The 21,220-nt window shown below is 55.6% G+C and overlaps 2 protein-coding genes across 4 annotated transcripts; both read left to right on the top strand.

The window, feature by feature from the left end:
* Positions 1-31: 31 nt before the first annotated feature.
* ISOC2 (isochorismatase domain containing 2) lies at positions 32-6,576 on the top strand. Of its 2 annotated transcripts, none has more exons than XM_006187021.3 (6): positions 32-188; positions 3,343-3,480; positions 3,730-3,939; positions 4,255-4,325; positions 4,470-4,587; positions 6,166-6,576. In XM_006187021.3, the coding sequence occupies exons 2-6, from the start codon at positions 3,346-3,348 to the stop codon at positions 6,244-6,246; spliced, it is 615 nt and encodes a 204-aa protein (XP_006187083.1). In that variant the 5' UTR covers positions 32-188; positions 3,343-3,345; the 3' UTR covers positions 6,247-6,576. The 2 variants fall into 2 exon arrangements, with proteins under 2 accessions (XP_006187083.1, XP_014416669.1); XM_014561183.2 differs by having other exon boundaries at positions 49-188; positions 3,325-3,480; positions 6,166-6,572.
* Positions 6,577-6,882: 306 nt separating this feature from the next.
* SHISA7 (shisa family member 7) lies at positions 6,883-20,687 on the top strand. Of its 2 annotated transcripts, none has more exons than XM_006187023.3 (6): positions 6,883-6,927; positions 13,661-14,379; positions 15,892-16,046; positions 17,546-17,611; positions 18,053-18,202; positions 19,419-20,687. In XM_006187023.3, exons 2-6 carry the CDS (start codon positions 13,694-13,696, stop codon positions 20,060-20,062), a joined length of 1,701 nt encoding a protein of 566 aa, XP_006187085.3. In that variant the 5' UTR covers positions 6,883-6,927; positions 13,661-13,693; the 3' UTR covers positions 20,063-20,687. The 2 variants fall into 2 exon arrangements, with proteins under 2 accessions (XP_006187085.3, XP_032343656.1); XM_032487765.1 differs by having other exon boundaries at positions 6,894-6,927; positions 13,643-14,379.
* The last annotated feature ends 533 nt before the right edge of the window (positions 20,688-21,220 follow it).

Raw genomic sequence — 21,220 nt, forward strand, 5'->3', positions numbered from 1 at the left:
TTGAGGATTGGCTGGGAGAGGGGGCTGAACAGAGCGAGGCGAGTGCCTATTGGGCGGCTCGGCCTGGGTGGGCGGGACGCAGACGGAGCTGGGCGGAGGCGGGGCAAGTTTCGATTCGGTGCGAAGCGGTAACCCGGCCTGGGAACCCCGAGGGAGGACCGGAGCCGCTGAAGTCCCGGCTGCGAGAGGTGAGTGACTCCAGGCCTCACCTACGGAGGGCGGGCCCGGCTCGATCCCGGCGCCTTCGGTGTGAGGCCCCTCCCGCGCTGCCTGGGACCGACCTCCCCCCAGGCTGGTGGGGAAACTGCCAGGACTTCCCCGGCCGCGGCCAACCCCCGGGTCACTTCCGCCCGCTCTGCTAAGTTTCCGCATCATCCCTGCGTGGTGGGTCGGTTTGACCCCAAGGAGGGAACTGAGGCTCAAACAGAGCCTGAAACTTGCCCAAGGTCACACAGCTAGTCTTGGCTGCAGAACCGGATTCCTCAGGCCACGTGGGGATCTAAACAGCCCCATTCGCTCCTCAGGTTGCCGCCCACCTCGGGCCGCCCCTCCCCCTCCGGCCTTGGGCTCCCTCCACTCAGAGGTGCGTTCTGGTTTCTCATCACTCCCCGAGAGAACCCCTAGTTCTGTCTCCAGCCCAGACCCCCTGCTCACATTCACACCCCCCCCCAAATTTTTCAATCTATCCCTAAAGTCAATTCCCCTCTCCAGGTCCCCAAATAGTCCCTGGGAATTGCCACCCTCGGACCAAACGAAAACCTAAGGATCTTCCTTCTTCCTCCTTCCCCCACAGCCAGGCCCATCTGCCCCCTGAAGCTCCCTTTCCTGCCCTTCTCTGTCCTCTCTGCCTAAACTGGAGCCCAGGCCTCACCCTTGACCACCTGGATCCCAGCCCCCACTTTCTCCCTGGCCTCCACCTCCAGTCCAGCCCCATGGCGGCCAGCGAGTCTTCCCCATTTTATACCTTGAAAACTTTTTATGGAGGTATATATATAGCACAGACATAGGAAAACATACAAACCACGGGTACAGAGCTCAAGTAACTTCACAAAGAGAACGCTCTGGTGTGAGCAGCATCCATCCAGAGGTTGAACATCCCCCACACCCCAGATGCCTGCCTTGTACCTCCTTCCTCACTGCCCCCCATGGGTAACCATTATCATAACTTTAACTCCACAGATTGGTTTTGATAGGTTCTCACCTTATGTAAATCTTTTTTTCTTGTATTTATTCCTGACTAGACAACTTGTTACACATTGTCCAAAATTGTGAGTTGCACACAGTGAAAATCAAATGTCCTTTACACTCTGCCCCTCAGAGGCCTGTCCTTGCAGGAAGAGCCTGCTCCTTAAATGGCTTCCAGAGAGAGCAGACATAGACTGGAACTTCTAAGAAACTTTTGTTTTTTGGCACAGATGGGAGCAGTGCTATACACACTATGTGCTTTTTCTCCCCTCACTGTTAACATCTCTTGGACACTTTTCCACACTGTTACTTAAAGATCTTCCTTGTGATTTTTCCTGGCTGCAAAGAATTCCATAGTGTGGATATACCATAACTTATGTAACCAGTACCTGAAATGTGGATGTTTAGATTTATTTCTAGTCCTCTGCCCTGGGAAGAGTTCCATAATGAATAACCTTGTTCTGTAATGAATGACTTTGTCCCATAATGAATAACTTTGTGTCACATGTCTGCAGGATAAATACTTAGGAGTGAGTTCCCTGGGTCACAGGGTTTGTGATTCTGTAATTTTGAGATATGCGGCCATGTGGTTATCCCTAGGGGTTGTTGTAGTCCACACTCCTACCAGCCCATAGGGGAGCTCTTCATTACTACAGACACTTGTCACAGGCTCTCCAACATTCCATCCCTCCCCTTCCCCAACCTGACCCTGTCCCTCCTGTCTCCTGAAGAGTTAACACCTTGAAGGGAGTGAGAAGAGCACTCCAGGTGAAGGGAAGTGCATGGGCAAAGGCCCTGAGGTGGGACTGGGCCATCGAGGCTGGAATGGTCCCCAGAGTCTTGTGGGAGGAGCTTACACCTTAGTCCTGAGGAAGCCAAGGGGGTGTTAAGGAGAGCTGAGGTGGTGGTGGTGGGGTTAATAGGGTCAGCTTTGGATTTTCAAAGATTTTATTTAAATTTTAGCTATGTCACACACAGAAAACATTATCAGTGGTAGATGTGTTCAGTTTAAAGAACAATCACAAACATCTTAGGGACTCATCACTCAGCTTTAAAGCTTGCCAGGAAGGAGTGTCATCTAGTTTGCTCTCTACTGGGTCTGCAGAGTCTCTGTTTCCTAAATAAATTAATAAATAAATGAGTAAGTATGCAGAGAGGGAGCTGGAACTTCCATCTGTGCAGCAACTTGGGGACCCAAGGACACAAGACTCCTGGGTACATGAGCTGGGACATGCGAGACTCGAGTCCAGGGTCCAGATGCTCAGATGCTCTGACAGGGAGGCAGGCATGCCTCTAATCCCTGCAGGATGCAGGACCCCTGGGAGTCAGTGTCCCTCCCTTTAAAAGGGTTACTGGTCAGGTGGCTCTACCAGCCCCCCTTAATTTTTTTTCTTTCTTTTTAAAAAAATTGCAGTAAAATACACATAACCTAAAATTTACCATCTTGACCATTTTAAAGTGTAAAATTTAGAGGCATTTAGTATATCCATGATATTGTGTAACCATCACTACTATCTAGTTACAGAATGTTTTCATCTCCCCAAATGGAAACTCTATACTCCCTTTCAGTTACCCTTCATTACCTCCGCCACCCCTCACCCCGAGGTGGAAGCACCACCAGCCTGCTTCCTGTCCTCATGGACTCAACCATTATGGACAGTTCATGTAATGGACTCCTGGGTGGGGTCATTTGTGACTGGGCTGTCTCACCAAGCATCATGGTGAGGTCACCCATGCTATGGCATGTGTTAGCACTTCGCTCCTTTTCATGGCTGAATAATATTCCATTGTATGGGTACACCAGCCTTTCTAAGACCTGGAGGGGAGTTCTGCTCGGTGTGTTTTACACAGGGGTAAACTGGTCGCAGAGAAGGCAGTCAGACTGATGGATCCCAGGTCACTGCCACTGCCGCTAGGACAGGAAAGAGGGAGGTGGTGCAGCTGGGGGAATGCAGCTCCTGTTGCCTCAGGGCTCACATCCTGCTCCCTTTCACAGGCAGTGGGCCCCTGGGCGGGACACTTCACCACTAAGACCTTGGATTCCCCCTGGGGAAAGATCACAGTTGAAGCCTAGGGTCTAAATGTGTGGACCCTGGACATGCAGAGAATCGCCCTCCCTGCCTGATCCCACTCCTTCAGCCCCTCTGCCCACCCCAGGACATGGCAGCTGTGCGGCCCGGCCTGGGGCGAGTTGTCCCTGGATCATCCATCCTGTTCCTGTGTGACATGCAGGAGAAGTTCCGCCACACCGTGTACTTCCCCCAGATCGTCTCTGTGGCTGCCCGCATGCTCAAGGTACAGCCCCCTCCTCCCTCAGACCCAGAGATCCAGACCCCAGACCCTCCTTCCGCAGACCCAGGGGTCCTGACCCCAGACCCTCCTCCCTCAGACCCAGGGGTCCAGTTCCCCATTCCCTCCTCCCTCAGACCCAGGGATCCAACCCCCAGCCCCTCCTCCTTCACACCCAGGGATTCAGACCCTCAACCCCTCTTCCCTCAGACCTGGGAGTCCATCCCACAGCCCCTCCTCCCTGCCCCCCAACAGGTGGCCCGGCTGCTAGGTGTGCCAGCCGTGCTGACTGAACAGTACCCACAAGGCCTGGGCCCCACGGTGCCCGAGCTGGGGGCTGAGGGTCTACAGCCATGGCCCAAGACCTGCTTCAGCATGGTGCCAGTGGTGCAGCAGGAGCTGGACATGCGGCCCCAGCTGTGTTCTGTGCTCCTCTGTGGCCTGGAAACACAGGCCTGCATTTTGGTGAGACACCAACTGAACCGCTGGGATCTCCATTCACACCTGGGACCTCCCCAACCTAAAAAGGATGTCCTTCCTGACCCAGAACCCTCTGTCCTCCCCTTCCTGACCTATGACTCCCCTCTGGACCTGGGACTTTCACCTTCCTTCAGGACCCCTCTCTTTACCAGTGGCTCCCATCCTTCCTAGGATCATGTTGTAATCTAGGGACCTCCTGCTGTGATCCAAGCCTCCCTCATCCCCATCCTGGTTCCCCACTCACTCACTCAGGACCCCTGTTCTTGTTTGGGGTCGGCCCTGACCTCTTTCTGTCCTTAGCACACGGCCCTGGACCTCCTGGACCGGGGTCTGCAGGTCCATGTGGTGGTGGATGCCTGCACCTCCCGCAGGTGAGAGGGTCCCCCAGAAGGGTGGGGTGCATGTGGGGTGGGTTTGGGGCACCCAGGAAGAACCAGTGGGCAGGATCCCTGCTGAGTTTGCCAGGTGTCTGAGTGTCTAGATCAAACTGCTGGCATTCTCCCTCCCGCTTGCAGCCAGGTGGACCGGCTGGTGGCACTGTCCCGGATGCGGCAGAGCGGTGCCTTCCTCTCCACCAGTGAAGGACTCATTCTGCAGCTCGTGGGTGATGCCGCCCACCCCCAGTTCAAGGAGGTACTGACCCCCCTGTTCCCGACACCTCCCTGACCCCCCAGGCAAAGGGCAGGTATCTTTTTAGCACCCGTAGCATATTTGCAGAATACATCCAGGAACATAGCAGGCTGCCCCCTCCAGTGGCGCTAAGTTCTAGTGGGAGAGACTGTGGGTCAACATCATAAATCAGTGAAGGGAGCTGTACTACGGCCATGAGGACTGGAGAGAGAGATAAATCAGGGGAGGGGGCAAGGTGTGCAGAGGAGGGGGTGCCTAGGGTGGTCCAGAGGCCCCCTGGAAGAAGGCAATTTTAGAGCAAGTTGAAGATGAGTGGGAGCCAGGCAGACAGGGGAAAGAACAGTCTAGCAGGGGCCCTGCAGATGGGAGCCCTTGACCCCTACCCACCCAACCCCTCCAATCTGTGGCTATTAGGTCCAGCCTCCACACCCATCACCCACGTGGCCTTCCTAGTACCCAGGTCTGACCAGGTAGCCTCTGCTGCTTCACACCCTTGGCCCTTCGGGTAATGGGACGTCCTGGAATATCAAATTCCTCTGAGATCCTCTGAGGTCTGTCCATTCTCATCCTCTTGGTTCAGTTCTGTTGAGCATTTATTGAGCAACTGCTATGTGCCAGCCACTGTGGCAGGTCCAGGGGCAATAGCAAAAGCATCTGCATTCAATTATACATTGCACCCTGAAGCTGGGGAGGGAATGTGTGGAGTGTGTGAGAAATCAGATGGTGGCTGGCAGCAGGGAGGCACCTCTTGGAAGGGGTGGAGCAGCCAGTCATCCAAAAAGTGTTCCTAGCAGAGGAAAGAGCTAGGGCAAAGGCCTGGAGGTAGGACTAAACCTGACTTATTCCAGGAACCATAGTGAGGCATGGTGAGCCCTGGCTGAGTACAGGAGCGGAGACAGGGAGGAGCCAGAGCAGAGTCTTCCCAAAGACTTTGGTGTGGTGGGGAGGGACAGCCATGGGGGTTTTGCGCTGGGGAGATGACCACTGTCTGATCTGTGTTTGGTGCTGGGTGGCCAATGGATATGTAGCAGAAAGGAGGGGAGATCAGGGTGGAGGCAGAGGGGATACAGGCTTTGCTTATTTTTACTTTTTACTTTCTGGAGGTTACAGGCATGACAGGCATTGTTGATGGGTGCAATATGTGAGAAGGCAGCCTAGAGGGAGGCTGCAGCTTGAGCACAGATGCTCAAGCTGTCTGCTGATGGGGGTAGGAGTGGGGCGATGACGTTGAGAGGTCAAGTGGCAACTGACAGCTAAGAGGCAGTTGGATGAGTGAGCCCAGATTTGAGGGGCAAAGTGCAGGCTGGATTTGAGAGTTGAGGGATAGAAGCAGGTACAGACAAGGAGCCCCAGGACAGAGCCATTCACCCTTAGTGATCCAAACCAGCAAGGTGGACCAAGAGCTAACCAACCCTGGTGGTTATGGTGAAAGGGAGGCCCCAGGTAAAGTTTTCAAAGAGGAAGAGATTAGTTTGGCCAGTTGCTGCCAAAGGGCGAGGGAGATGAAAATGGAGAAGTCATGGATCTGTTATGGAGACAGGGACCCCTGACTCTTCCTGACTCCCCCTCTTCCCCCTACAGATCCAGAAGATCATCAAGGATCCCACCCCAGACAGCGGGCTGCTGGGCCTCTTCAATGGCCAGAACCCCCTCTTCCACTGAACTCCCTACCCTGCCTTGAAGGGAGACCACCCTCTTGTCTTTGGGACCTTCGTGGAAGCGCTTTCCCCCATCCTTGGATCCCAAGAGTGGTGCAGTCCACTGGGAGTACCGCCCCCTCAGGAGGCGAGGCGGGTGCTGCTTCTCTATTGGGCAGCAGCTCCCGGAAATGTAAATAAGGCTCCTGGAAGCTGGACAGGGGTTGGCTGAGCTGAGCTGGAGGTGGGGCTTGGCTCCGGGCCACTTCAAGGGGCGGGAAGGGGAGGGGGAGGGAGTGTCACAGACTGTGTGGGACCCGGACTCAGAGAATAAACATTGATGTGACTGTGGACTGAACCATTTTGGGCTTGGGGGGTATCCTGGGGGCGACCTGGGGCTGCAGGCGTGGGGAAGAGGGGACCCCAGCAGGTGGAGGGGGAGGTGCCTCTTCCCAGCTCCAAGCCCGTGCGAGGCAAAGGCAGCAAGGGCCGGTGACTGTCACGTCTGCACCGAAGCCGGCACACATCTGCACGGAAAAGAACTGCCGGCCTGGGGTCGCCCAACACTGCCGGCCGCCCCCCTATCAGCGCGCGCGCACGCCCAGCCGGGTTGGCTCGCAGACACGCGCTCGCTCTGCCTCCCCCGGCCGTCCCCCGACGCCGCCGCCACCCCGACTCCCCCAGGGTCCCGCATCCGGAAAGTGAGGTGAGCGTGACCGCACCCGGTGCGGAGGGGGAAACTGAGGCTCGAGGGACTTAGGGACGGGGAGGAAGGAAGAGACAAGCATGCGGATGAATGGACGAATGGATGGGAAGGAGAGACAGCTTCATCAGAGTGGTCCCTGCTTCCCTAAGACGCAGAAGCCCGGGGATCCACATGGGGGCTCCCAGAATTCTGCAGCCCCCTTGGAAATCTGGGAGTCGGGACTCTATGGACCCTCCTGTCAGAGCCTCTCAGCCCCTTCAGGATCTCAGTCCCCACACCGATCCGCAACGTTGGGGGCTGAGAAAGGCAATCTCTGATTCCCTCAGGGACCCAGGCGTCAGAGCTCGCAGCCAGACTGCCACCCATCAGAGAATCAGAGCACCCCACCCTGGATCCCATACCCCTCCCAGAAGGTCAGGTCACCGGACCTCGGCATGAGAGCTCCCAGCAACCCCCCGTCTCTCTGCAGGGACCTAGGAGTCCCAGCCTCACCCCTCCTCCAGGAGCCCCTGGGAGCGGGCATCGGGGCCCCCGGCCCCCGCCTTCCGGATCCAGGTGTCCCCCCTTCTCACCCCCCAGCCTGAAGCTTCGCGTCTCGGAGGCCGCGCTCGCGTCGCCATGGCAACAGGAGTCTATTTTGCGCTGAGAACACACAGCTCCCGCCGCAGCGCCCCCCCACCCCGCCCCTCCAACCTCAGCCTGAGTGAGAGTGGGGGGGCCCAGGGAGGGAGACTGGGGTTCCGGGGTCGGGGGAGACACACTCAGAGGGACAGAGATCTGTAGACAGCAAACCTGGCAAAGAGACACACAGCGATGGAGACATGGAGTCGAAGAGGTAGAGAGAGATGGGGATATGGAGACAGGGTGCAGACACAGATGTAGAGAAAGAGACTGAAGGGGCAGAGGGAAGGAGGGAATGTTGGCACAGAAAACTGAGACTCAGAAAAGGGGAGAGCGATAGACAGAGACGTCGGGCAGCGACTCAAAGACGCAGAGATGCGATGAGACACGTAGAGAGAGAGAGGCAGAGACCGTGACCCGGGCACCTCGTGTTAGAGGTGAGAGGCCCGCAGGCGGGCCGAGGGAGGGGTGGCGAGAGGTGGGGTCCCGGAAGAAAGGAAGGACTGGGAGGCGCAGAGACTCGCAGAGACAGAGACACAAGAGACAGGAAGGCCTAGGGACTTGGTGGGGGGTCGGGCCGCGGGGAGTACGTGGGGAGGGTCCACATCTCCCGTTCAGTCCCCGCCTCCCGCCTCCCGGGTGGCAAGTTGGGGGCGGCGCAGGATCCCTCCACCCAGCCTCCCCCAGCCCAGAACTGGGATCGCCGCCCCCACTTGGACACCTCCCCTTCTCCCTCAGCTTTCCTCCACCTGATGGGTCCGCCTCCTCTTAAACCCAAATCACGCCTCCTATTGCCCGCTTTCCACAGCCCTACCCCAAACCCACTCTCAACCCTGGATATATTCCTAGAAGACCCTCCCTTTGTACTCGGACCCCGTGCATCGTGGCCTCTCCCTCTCTACCTAGACACCCGTGCACCATCAGCCGCCACCCCGCCGCCACCTGTGGACCCCTCTCCAGCCCCTCGATGCTTGAGATCTGGGCTTCTGACTCGGTCTCCTCCCCTCTGCGGGTCTCTGCCTTCCCTCTTTGGTTCTCTCTTTCGCTCCCTCTCTCTCTCCTTCCAACTCTGAACTCCAGTTCTCTGGGTCTTTGACCCTCCTCTCAGAATTTGTCTCCCTCAATGCTCCCCGACTGCTCTCGCACTGGGTCTCTGCCCTCCCAGGTCTCTGTGCTCTTTTCTTTGGGTATCTGTACACCCCCCTTCTCTCCATCTCTGTCCCTCTCTCCCTGGGTCTCCATCCCTCTCTCCCTGAGTCTCTCTGGATTTCTGTCCCTCTCTCTCTGGGTCTCTGTCCCCCTCCTTCTGGATCTCTGTCCCCCTCCTTCTGGGTCTCTGTCCCCCTCCCCCTGAGTCTCTGTCCCGCTCTTTCTGGGTCTCTGTTCCCTCTCTCCTTGGGTCTCTGTCTGTCTCCTTCTGGGTCTCTGTCCCCCTCTCCCTGGGTCTCTGTTCCTCTCCCTGGGTCTCTATCCCCTTCTCTCTGGCCTGAGTCTCCCTTCCTCCTGGGTCCTGCTGTATCTCTCATTCTTTGCTCCCAGGCATCTCAGAAGGCAGCCCTCAGCCCCACCCCTACCCCCCACTGGCAGGGTCCAGAGGAGGGTCAGGGATAGGGGTAGAGGTGGGGCACAGTGCTGCTCAGGGGAGCAGGTGGGTAAGGGGGTTCTCCAGGAGCTCAGGGACCCAGCGGGGCCTAACCTGGGACCCCTCCTCACACTGGTTCCCCTGATCTCTGTACCCACATCTGTATCTTTCAGGTTCTGGGCTGGGCTGGGTGCAGAGCCAGACCTCTGGCCCTGAGCAGCTGGGTGTGCATGGTGCGGGAGGGAGGAGATTGGGGTTGGGAGGCCATTTCTCTCCAGCCATGGAGGAGGACAATGCCTTTGGATGTGTGAGATCGGGGTTGGGGAAGGGTAGGGGTGGAGTGGGGGCGGGGCTATCTGGGCGTGTCTTGTGGAGGGTCACATGCCTACTCCCAGACTCAACAAAGCTCAGTTCCCACTGGTGTGTGTGCCCATGGTTGCATGAGGTGGGTTGTGATGTGTGCCATGGCGTGTCCATGTGCAGCCAGCTGGGGTAGGCCCCTGGCCATGTTCTGGAGTTGTGTGTGGTCCTGGTGTGTCAGGATGTCTAAGATTGTATCTGGGTCTTGTGTACTGTGGGTGGGAATGCCCAAAAAGGCATGATTGTGTGTCAACATGGAGCTCTGTGCATGTCCATGTATGTGGGGAGGAGGCTCAGGTGTGCCACCAGGATGATATTGGGTGTCATTGTGTGTTGTGTCTGGGACACTGTGTGGATGTCCTGTGTTCTGGGTCACTGTGTATACAAGCTCTGTTGTGTGTCTGTGCAGAGTTTTGTGTGAGATAAAGGAAGAACTGATGCCCTGTATCCTTGTGTCTGGATCAGCAACTATGTCAAGAGGTATGGGGCAGGGGCAGGAGGCTATGGGATCCCCAATGGTAGAGGAGCCATGTGTGTGTGTGTGTGTGTGTGCTGTGTCTGGGTGTGTTGCTGGGTCTGAGGGGATGTATACCACTTCTCCACCTGCTTCACTCCCCGGAGTTGTCAATGGCCTGGAGCTGTGTCTCCCTGGGCATGCACATTTGTGTGCAGTTGGAAGAGATATTGGGACTCTGTTGGCCAAGGGAGAAATTGTGCTGTGCTGAAGGCTTGGCACAGCATGGGAACTGAGCAGGCAAACTGCTAGCCCCTGTGGGGCAGACGACACAAAGGCTCTCCTGGCCCAAGGCAGCTCCCCAGCATCTATGATTTAGCAGGCAGACGGTACCCTTGTGTATGTTTCAAAAGCGTGCCCCTTCCTGCAGATGGATGCAGCCCCACCAGCATGCCTTAGGAAGGAGAGCCCAGCTGAATTCCAGCCTCTTAGCCAGACCCCTTTGTGCAGTGCACAACCTGCCCAACCATATGTAGCAGCCCTCAATGAATGAAAGAATCCATATCACCACGTGCATGTGTCACTCTGGGAAGAGGTGTGTCCATGTGCTTGTCAGCTCATGTTTCTCTGTGTGGGATAAAGGCACCCATGTCTATGAGTGGTGCCCTGAAGCCTGAGTTCAGAGCCCAGCTCTATTGCACTGAGGGGCTCAGACAAATAATGGGACCTCTTGGAACCTTAGCATCCTCATCTGAAGTGTGTGTGTGTGTGTGGAAGAGAGAGAAGATCAACCTCTCACACTTCTTTCAACATTCATCCATGCAACAAACACTTACAGAGCACGTACTATTTTTGTCTAAAAATCTCTGATTTGTGGAGTTTACAATCTAGTGGGGAAGACATGTAATGTGGCCAGTTGAGATGGGAGCTGTGAAAAAGTGGGAAGTGTCTGGGGGGCCATTTAGACAGGGCAGGGGAGGCTCGTGGAGATGACACGTGAGGGACATCTGAGGAAGGGAAGGGCATAGCCAGACCAGCATCTGCAGGAGGGGGTCCCAGGCAAAGGGGGCAGCAAATGCAAAGGCTGGAAGCTGGGAGCCTCTTGGGCACAGGGCCTAGGAGGGCACGAAGGAACAAGAAGTTGGGAGAAGGGTCTGGGTTTCATTCTCATGTGACAGGAAGCCAGTGGGTGGTCTGAACAGGGGAGTAGTGACATCAACTGACATATGTAAGTGGTGTTTTGAAATCTCTGGTAAAATACACATAACATAAAATTTACCACTTTAACCATTTTAAGTGTCCAGTTCAATGGCATGTAATAAATTCATAATGTTGTGTAACTACCACCACTATCTAATTCCAGAGCATTTTTCACCCTAAAAGGAAGCCTTGAACCCATTCAGCAGTCACTCCCCACTCCTCCCTCCAACCCCCAGCTCCAGACAAACACTTACTGGCTTTGTCTGCATGGATTTGACTGTTGTGGACATTTCATATAAATGGAATCATACACTATGTGACCTTTTGTGTCTGGCTTTTCTTAATGTTTCTGAGGTTCTTCGTGATGTAGAATGTATCTGTGCTTCATTCTTTTTCATGGCTGAATATTATTCCGTTGTATGGATAGACCACATTTTGTTGACCTATTCTTCAACAAATGGACATTTGGGTGGTCTCCACTTTGGGGCTGTTATAAGTCGTGCTGCTATGAACATTCATGTTTTTGTGTGAACATGTTTTCAATTCTTTGGGAAAGATACTTAGGAGTGGAATTGCTAGGTCATGTGGTAACTCTATGTTTAACTTTTAAGGAACTGCCAAACTGCTTTGCAGAGTGTGGGCCAAGCCACTTCCAAAATGCTCTTTTGACACCAACTGGAGGCATCCAGTAGGCGATCTTGTGGGGAGTTCAGAGGAGGGGCCAGGGCAGAGCCAAAAAGGAAATTTGAGGCCCCATGTGGAAGAGGGTAGAGGCGGATTGAGGCTTGGGAGCCCCAGCTCCCCATAACTCTCCCCCCATCACAACCCCCAGCAGTTTTGTTGATAACGGTGTGGTGCCTAGCTACACATGCACTCGGCGGAAAGGAACAAAGGATAAAAATAATAACGAACAACATTTGTTAAACTAGTTCCACCCACCCACCCTCTCTCACACCCCCCATACTGCTTTCATTCCTTCATGACTCCCTTCATAATTTCTTAATGTTTCGTCAGAATAGTTTTCAACATGCATCCCATTGATTTGTGTACTGGCTGTCTACCCTCTCTGGAACACAAACCCCATAAAGACAGGTGGAGCCCTGTGGTTCATCCACCGCTGCATCCCCAGCCTCAGTAAACAGGGCTGAAGGAAGCCCGCCTACTGGGCTGTTGCCTAGAAACAGCTGGGCAGACCTGTCCCATGTGGCTCCTCCTCATCCTGTGTCACCCTCCTTTCATAGAAGTATAGCAGCTGCGCTGGACCAGGCACTGTCCTAAACTTTCCACACATGTTAACTCAGTTCATCCTTCTGTCCACCCACTGATAGCCATCCTTATCCCCATCGATGGGGGAAACTGAGGCACATGGGGACTTAGGTAAGAGCCTGTCCAGTGTCAGGCACCTGGCACGTGGTGGAGATTGTAGACAAACCACTGCTACCCTGACTCTCCAGCTGTGCAAGGAGACACTTCAGATCTGACACTCTAAGAGGGCAAGTGTGTGTGTCCGTGTGTGGACGTGGTGGTGAGGGGGCTGAGGCTCGAGATCCCTTGATTACCAGACCTAAACAAAGGAGAGAAATGAGCACTGGAGGAAACTGAGGACCAGATGGGTCTAAGCCAGCAGTTCTAACCCGGGGCAACTGCGGCTCCCAGGGGGATATCTGGCAATTCCTGGAGGCATCTTATGTTATCGCAATGCGGGAGAATGAGGAAGCTCCCGGCATGGAAGATGCTGAGAAACATCCCGCAGTGCACAGGATGAGCCCCCACAACTAAGTACATTCTGTCTCCAAATGTCAGTAGTGCCCAGGTTGAGAAACCCTGCACTGCCTCTTCACCCCTCTTGGGCTATAAACTCAGACTCTCAACTCCAATCTCTTTTTCTCCTTCTCTCCTCCCCCCACCCACTCTTCTTTCTCTCTCTTCCTCATCTCCTGACTCCTCCCACCTCGCCCTCCCCACGTGTCTCCCTTCATTCCCTCCCCCCACCCACTGGCCCATCCCAACCTCCTCCCCACTCTGCCCACCTCTCACTCTCTGCATCTCTGCCCTCGCTCACTCGCATCTCACCCCTTACCCTCCCCTCTACCCTCTCTCCCTCACCTGCCTCCGTGGTTTCTTCTCCCTCCACCACATCTTTCCGCTGGTTTTTGGTCCACCTCTTACTTCTTGGCATCCCTGACGTCACTGACGACTTTCCCACGCTTCCCTCTCCCATTCATCACTTGCTTTGACTCTTTCTCCGTCCTTCCATTATCATTTCTATTCTCCTTCTGCGGTGTCTGCGTACATTTCTGTTGCTCCCCACCACCGTACACTGCCGCTGGGACCACCAACTTTGGGCCCATGCATTTCCCCTCCCTCCATCCTTTCTGTCTTCTGGTTCGCGTTTCTCCATCCTTCTACCTTCCTTTGGCCCTCCTTCCTCATCCTTCCCGCCGCCCACCTCCACATTTCTCCGTCTCTGTCCATCTTTCTCCTGCCCACCGTTCCAGCCTCCGTTCTCCCTCCAGCCTGGCGGCCTGGTCCGACCTCCTGCGCGTCCCATGCCAGCCCTCCTGCTCCTCGGGACCCTCCTGCTCCTGGCCTCCACTACCGGCCAGGCGGGGGCACTCCCGTCCAACGCCACGAGCGCCGAGCCCCCGGGTCCGCTGCCCGCCCTGCTGGCGCACCTGCGGCGCCTGACCGGGGCGCTGACTGGCGGCGGGGGCGCAGCGGGCCCAGGCGCCAATGGCACCGGCACCAGGACCAGCACCCAGAGTGGGCCGGGCGCGGCGGCACGGGCGCCCCCTCCTGCCGAGCTCTGCCACGGCTACTACGATGTCATGGGCCAGTACGACGCCACCTTCAACTGCAGCACTGGTTCCTACCGTTTCTGTTGCGGCACCTGCCACTACCGCTTCTGCTGCGAGCACCGCCACATGCGCTTGGCTCAGGCCTCCTGCTCCAACTATGACACTCCGCGCTGGGCCACCACGCCACCGCCGCTGGCCGGGGGCGCCGGGGGCGCTGGGGGTGCGGGCGGGGGTCCCGGGCCCGGCCAAGCCGGATGGCTGGAAGGGGGCCGGGCGGGGGGCGCCGGGGTGCGTGGGGGCGAGGGCCCCGGGGGCAGCACGGCCTACGTAGTGTGCGGGGTCATCAGCTTCGCCCTGGCCGTGGGCGTCGGCGCCAAAGTGGCATTCAGCAAGGCGTCCCGTGCGCCCAGGGCGCACCGGGAAATCAACGTGCCCAGGTGTGTGTGCTCTGGGGCCCGAGGGTGAGGAGTCTGGGGACGGGCCCTGGGCAACGGGAGGCGGAGCCATTGGGGAGTGCTGGGCAATGTTGCGGGCGTGGCTGGAGACGGAGGAGGCAGCCACCAGGAGCGCAGAAGTGAACGCTTTAGAGAGATGGGCGGGGCCTGAGAATGCATGTAACTGAAGTGGCAGGCTACAGAGTGACGGGGTAGGCTCAGGCCTTCATTCATTCAACAAATATTTCCTGAGCACTTTCTGTGGGCCAGGAGCTGAGGATATAGTAGTGAACAAAACAAAGTCCCTGCACTAATGGATAAACCTGGTTTCCAATCCCAGGTCTGCTGCCTGCAGGCTGTGTGACCCTGGGAAAGTTGCTTAACCTCTCTGTGCCTCAGTTTCCTTACCTACAAGATGGGGCTAATAATTGTTCTCCACTCATTCGGATTGTAATGAAGATTAACTGGGTTGATTCATGTGGCGTCCTGGATGGTAAGCCCGCAACAAATGTTGGCTACTGTTACCAAGACAGTAAGCAAGCAAACACATATGCAATATACTTTAGATACTGATGACTGCTGCGAAGAAAGCAAAGCAGCATAACAAGCTGTGAGTGGGAGAGAAGGTGTTGTTTTACACGGAGCACTCAGGAAAGGCCTCTCTGAGCAGAGACTTGAAGGGAAAGGCAGAATCAAGTAGATGTCTGTGGGAAGGGCATTCCAGACAGAGGAAACTGCAAGTGCAAAGGCCCTGAGGTGGAGTGTCTGCAGGACGCAAAGAGGTCCGTACAGCTGGAGTGCAGTGGGCCAGAGCTGAGAAGGAGAAGTAGTGCAGTGGGCGAGAAGCAGGCAGAAGCCAGCTTTATTCTAACTGTGATGAGGGAGCCACTGGAGTGCCTGAGCTCCGTGTGTCACCATCTGATTCCTGGGCTGTGCGTGTGAAACTAGTGGGCAAGAGACAAGGGCAGAAATCGGGAGGCCAGTGAGGAGACTATAGCACTGATGGTAAGAGATGGTGCTGGTAGCAGTAGAGGTGTTGAGAAGTAGTCCAAGTTGGGATAGATTTTGGAGGTTGAATCCACAGGATTGCTGAGGGCTGTGGAGGGAAAAAAAAAAAAAAAAAAAGAGGAGTCAAGAGTGAGTCTAAGGTTTGGGGTCCACATAGCACCCTTTATTGCCATGGGGAAGCCAGCAAAAAGAAGAGGACTGAGGTTCCAGGCTCAGGGTGGGACAGAGCCACAGGGAGGACGATGTGGGAGGGACCACAGAAGGGGTAGTCCAAATGAACTAGGGAAGGGGCGCTTCAAGCCGGAAGTGTGGCCGGAGGGACCTTGTGGCAGTGGGGCAGTGCTCAGATTGACATTAGCAAAGAGCTTGGCCAAAGGTGAGAAGCAGAGCTGAGCGAACAGACACCCCGAAAGGTGAGAACAGGGAGGGGAAAAAGGCCTGCGCTCGCCCTCTCCCCACCCCCACCGCCAGCACTCAGGCCATTGACCATTCCTCTGCCGCTTCTAGGGCTCTGGTGGACATTCTGAGGCATCAGTCGGGGCCTGGTACCCGCCCGGACCGGGCACGAAGCAGCTCCCTAACCCCGGGGGTCGGGGGTCCCGACAGCATGCCTCCGAGGACGCCCAAGAACATCTACAACACAGTGAAGCCCTCCAATCTCGGTGAGCAGGAAGTGGGACTGCGGCTGCAGCCTCTGCCTCTGCCCTCGCCCCTTGTCCCTGTGGCTCCGCCCACCACGGATGGCCCCGCCTTTCATTGCCCAGGCCCCACCCCTAGCCTCAGCCTGCTGCCCCTGCCTTCCCTGAACCGTTGTGGCCGAGACCTCTTCCAGGTAATACACCGGACTCTGCAGTGGGCCAGACCTCCCCGCTGCCCTCCAGTGGACCCCCTGGGTGGGCCCCATGGGCACCACGGTGATTTAGATTTGGACATTCTCAGCCCCTGCACTTGAGAAATTCATGTCAGAACACCCAACAGCCAATGACACATAAGGACACATTTAGTAATTTAATGAGAATTTATTGGGCGCCAGACGCCTGGACTCAAATCTTGACTCTACCACTGTGATCTGGGGCAAGTGACTTCACTTCTCTGGGCCTCAGTTTCCTCATCCATAAAATGAGAATCATAACAGTATTCATTTCATATTATGGTTATTCTTATAGCTTATGATGGAGAAGTGGAGAAGTCCAGGTAGCTGAAAGGGTGAAAAGGATCTCATCTGGTGTGAGGGGGAGGCGGCTCCCAAAGAAAGTGATGCTGGAGCAGTGGCTGGGAAGGTGAGGGAAGTTTCTTGGGCAGGAGGAGCTTTGAGTGGCTGGAGCACAGCTTGTGAAGTGGCCAGAGAGCTGAGGCAGAGGAGGGGGTGGGCAGATACCTCAGGAAGTCCCATGAGTTCCAGGCTGAGCTGAAGAGCTCTGCCTTTGTCCTGAGGGCAATGGGGAGCCATGGAGAAGTTTAGAGCAGGGGAGCAGCCAAGTCAGAAGAGGTTGGAAGAACTGTTTCACTGGAACCCCTGTGAAGGGGGAGAGGTGAGCAGAAGAAGGCTCAGGAAGAGGCTGAGATGATGATGCAGGCAGTAAATACAGGGCCTGATCTGCAGTCAGGAATGGAGGGGAGCAGATGGGTTTGAACAGTAGTGATAAGGAAGACACCTGACCTGGATCTTGAGGGATGAGTAGTTCTTCAGGGAAAGAAGGGATTCAAAGGAGAGAGAACAGCATAACAGCATGTGCAAAGGCCCGGTGGCATAACTGAGATTGACTCATTTGGGTATCAGAGAGAAGCATGGCTTGAGGGGAGGGATGGGAGATGAGGCTGCAGATGTCAGCTGGAAGCCAAATCACACAGGCCTCAAACACCATCCCCACTTTAAACTGTGTCTCTTGGGAAGAGTTCGAGCAGCTAAGGGGCAGGAGTAGGTATACATGTCAGGAGTACCAGAGTGCAGCTGACCTTGGAGGTGGGCTGGCCAGGTGGCCAGAAGGCTGGTCTGATGATGCAGGAGGGAGAAGCAAGTCAGGGCAAAGAATCAGGAGGCAGGAGGGGCTAGAGTTGCAGACCAAGTTGAAATGAGTGGGGATCCTTCCAAAAGACCAGGACAGCAGTGCCAGCTGGGAGCAGACAATGCAGTGATCCACTTCCTCTCTTATCCCCACAGATAATCTGCACCACAACTACCTGCACCTCAACGTCAACAGCCCCAAACACCATGCTGCCACGTTGGGTATGGACCAGGGCAGGGCTGCAGGGAGGGCAGGACTCCTTCTCTTCCCACCCTTATATTGAGCTGGAGTCAGGTGCCCGGGATAGAGCAGGGGTGAGACTCTGTGAGCCAGTCCTCACAGTCTAGCCAGGTAACCGAGTGAGGCTCAGTTTCCTCACGTGTCTGCCAGAAGTAGTCATCTCTCTCCTACCCAGAGTGCACCCCTCCTAGCCTGGGGCTGGGTGTACAGTAGGTGCTGAGCCCCTCCTCCTCCTCTTCCCAGCAAAGAGCCCCTAAGTGGGTAGGGGGAGTGAGCAGAGGGAGCTTGGACTGCTGGAGCTTTGAGGGGTTGGAGTCTAAGATTTCTAACGTCCTAAAGGGACTGAGGGCAAGAACTGCTGGGTCTGACAGAGGAGGGACTGGACTGACACCCACCCCCCCCGCCCTGTCCTTCTGCCCTAGACTGGAGGGCCATTCCACCGCCCAGCCCCTCCTTGCACTACTCCACGCTGTCCTGCTCTCGGTCATTCCACAACCTCTCGCATCTGCCCCCATCCTACGAGGCCGCAGTGAAATCTGAACTCAACCGCTACTCCTCCCTCAAGAGGCTGGGTGAGTCCATGGAAGGGAAGCTGAGTGGGGGATGGGGTCGGGTCAGGGCCTCGGTTCAGGACCGTGGACAGTGGCCCATGGCCTTTTAAAGATTTAGCTCTGCCCTTAGTTTTTTCCTCCAAGTTTGCTCCAGAATTACCTGAGGTAACATTGTAGCAGAATTACTTGGGGTGCCTTTTTAAAATGCAAATTCATGGTGCTCCCCACAAGATCTATTGTATTCATCAGAATTTGATTTGCAATTAATAGAAATATAACTTTTTTTTTAAAAAAGGTAACAATGCTGGTTTGATAATGGAAAGTCTATGGGCCACAAGCTTCAGATGTGGCTGAATCCAGATGCTCAAAAGTGTCTCCAGAATTCCACATCTCTCAGCTCTCCTAAACAGTGGGCTGATTTCATTTTCAGACAGACCCTCCCCTTATGATGGCAATGATGGCCCTGAGAATTTTCAGGCTCCCATTCTACCAGGAGAGGAGTCTTCCAATGATTCCAGCAAAAATCCCAGGCCTGGATACCAAAAATGGGTCACATGCTTGTCCCTGAACCAATCACTGAGACTCTGACTGGACATTTCTGGGTCAATGGCCCATCCCTGGTAGTGGAGTAGACTTCAAGCATTTAAAACTGAGATCCACAGTAAGAAATTATGTTTATATTATGGCGCATGACACACACATATACATATATATGCACATTTTTTAATTACAGGAAAGGTTTGAAACTTATTATCCTCTTATTATGGGACACTTTCTGATCATTTTCTACTGTTTCACTTTTCAAAATGGTGGTCACTCACCACTCACAAAATCGACTTCACAACCCTCGAATGGGTCAAATCTCCAGGTTTGAAAAATACTTGCTAGAGGATGAGAGGGAAAGAAAAGTAGTTCCTCAAAAGCAAGAGTTGGGTTCTACTCCCAAAGGAAGGGATGTTTCCAGGCCAAAAAAAAAAAAAAAGGAAGTCCAGCCCCATCTTCCATCCTAGCACTGCCAGCTGGGCCTCGGAATCTGCACTTTGGCTACCTAGCTGGCTTGAATGTTCTGATTGGTTAAACTTGTGCCTCTGCCCAGGCTAATGACCAGGAAGTTCCAGGTGATGTCTGGGGTCCTTGTGAGGGTGGGAGTCAGTGTTGGGGTAGGATGCCCTAGAGGAGGGGCAGGTTCTGGGCTGGCTGTGGGCCCACCTCTGTGGTTTCTTCCATTCTCCCCCAGCCGAGAAGGATCTGGATGAGGCCTACCTGAAGCGCCGGCACCTGGCGGAGATGCCCCGCGGGACGCTGCCCCTGCACACACTTCGGCGACCTGGCACAGGGGGCGGCTATCGAATGGATGGCTGGGGTGGCCCTGAGGAACTGGGCCTGGCACCTGCGCCCAACCCGCGGCGTGTCATGTCCCAGGAGCACCTGCTGGGTGACGGGGGCCGCTCGCGCTACGAGTTCACACTGCCGCGAGCGCGCCTCGTGTCCCAGGAGCACCTGCTTCTGTCCTCACCGGAGGCCCTGCGCCAGAGCCGCGAGCACCTCCTGTCACCCCCGCGCAGCCCCGCTCTGCCTCCGGAGCCCACCGCCCGTGCCAGCCTGGCCGCTTCCCACTCCAATCTGCTGCTGGGGCCCGGGGGGCCCCCCACCCCCCTGCACGGGCTGCCTCCACCACCTAGCCTGCACGCGCACCACCATCACGGCCTGCACGGCTCGCCGCAGCCCGCCTGGATGTCAGACACCGGCGGAGGCGGCGGCACGCTGGCCCGTAGGCCGCCCTTCCAGCGCCAGGGCACACTGGAGCAGCTGCAGTTCATCCCCGGCCATCACCTGCCCCAACACCTGCGCACTGCCAGCAAGAATGAGGTGACTGTCTGAGTGTCTGAGGCCGGGCCCGGGGCTTGGGGGCTGCAGCCTCCCGGGCCCCCATTCCAGCCTGCATCCCCCAGCACACTCCAGGGGCCTGGAGCCCAGATCAGAGGTGGTAGGGGGCTGCCTTCAAGGACACTGTTTGGATGAAATCGTCACCAGAGACAAAGCCTCTTTCTTGTATGTCATGGCAGACAAGATCCCTCTTTCTATATCACAGTATGAGGCAAGGCCTCCTTCCTGTGATGTCATCACAGAGGAAGATGTCTGTGAGGTCATCACTATGGAAGATGTCTGTGTTTATCACAGGGACAAAAACTCCTTCCCATGAGGTCATCACAGAGGAACAGGCCCACACTTAACTAGAGGCTATGTCTATGTTCCATGATGTCATCACAAAGACTTCCTTCCTGTGATGTCATAAAAGAAATAATGCCTTGTCCTATGATGTCATCCCTAGATACAGAGAGTCCGTCTTATGATGTCACTGCATAGATAAGTTTCACTCTATGATGTCATCTCTGGCAACAGAAGTCCTCTTTTGACATCATCACCAGGAAAATATTTTCTTCCAAAGAAGATGCCTCTGTCTGTGATGTCATCACTACAGACAAAGCCACCTTCCTGGGACACATCCCAGGGGAAAAAGCCTGGCCAACTGTGTCCTCACTAGACATAAGGCCTCCTTTCTATGACATCATCACAGAGATTCTGCTTCCTTTTTGTGATGCCATTGCCAGAGAAGGTGCCTTGCCCTATGATGTCATGAGAGGGATTGCCTCTTCCATGATGTCATCACTGGAGATGACAGCCTGCTTTTGGGACATCTCCAGGATGAGGCCCCTTCTGCGATATCTCTGAGATGACTCTGCCTGCTCTGAGACATCACCAGGAGACCGCCACTGCTGCTGCCATGTCACAGAAAGGCAGGGGATGCCGAGGCCATGGCCATCCTGGGGGCACCAGAGAAAGTGCCCCAGCCTGAGATGTCATCTGAGGGATGTTATCACTGGGAAGGCTGCCCCATCTGGAGAGGTCTCTGCCAGAGATGACGGTCTGTCTCCGGGTTGCTGGTAGTGAGCCGCCACACCACTGGAGGCTCTGCCCCAGCGCTGTGATGTCATCCCCAGAGACACCGCCTGCTTTGGAAGGCCGTCACTTGTGATG

Source organism: Camelus ferus, chromosome 9, assembly GCF_009834535.1.
Source record: "Camelus ferus isolate YT-003-E chromosome 9, BCGSAC_Cfer_1.0, whole genome shotgun sequence".
Classification (NCBI taxonomy): Eukaryota; Metazoa; Chordata; class Mammalia; order Artiodactyla; family Camelidae; genus Camelus; species Camelus ferus.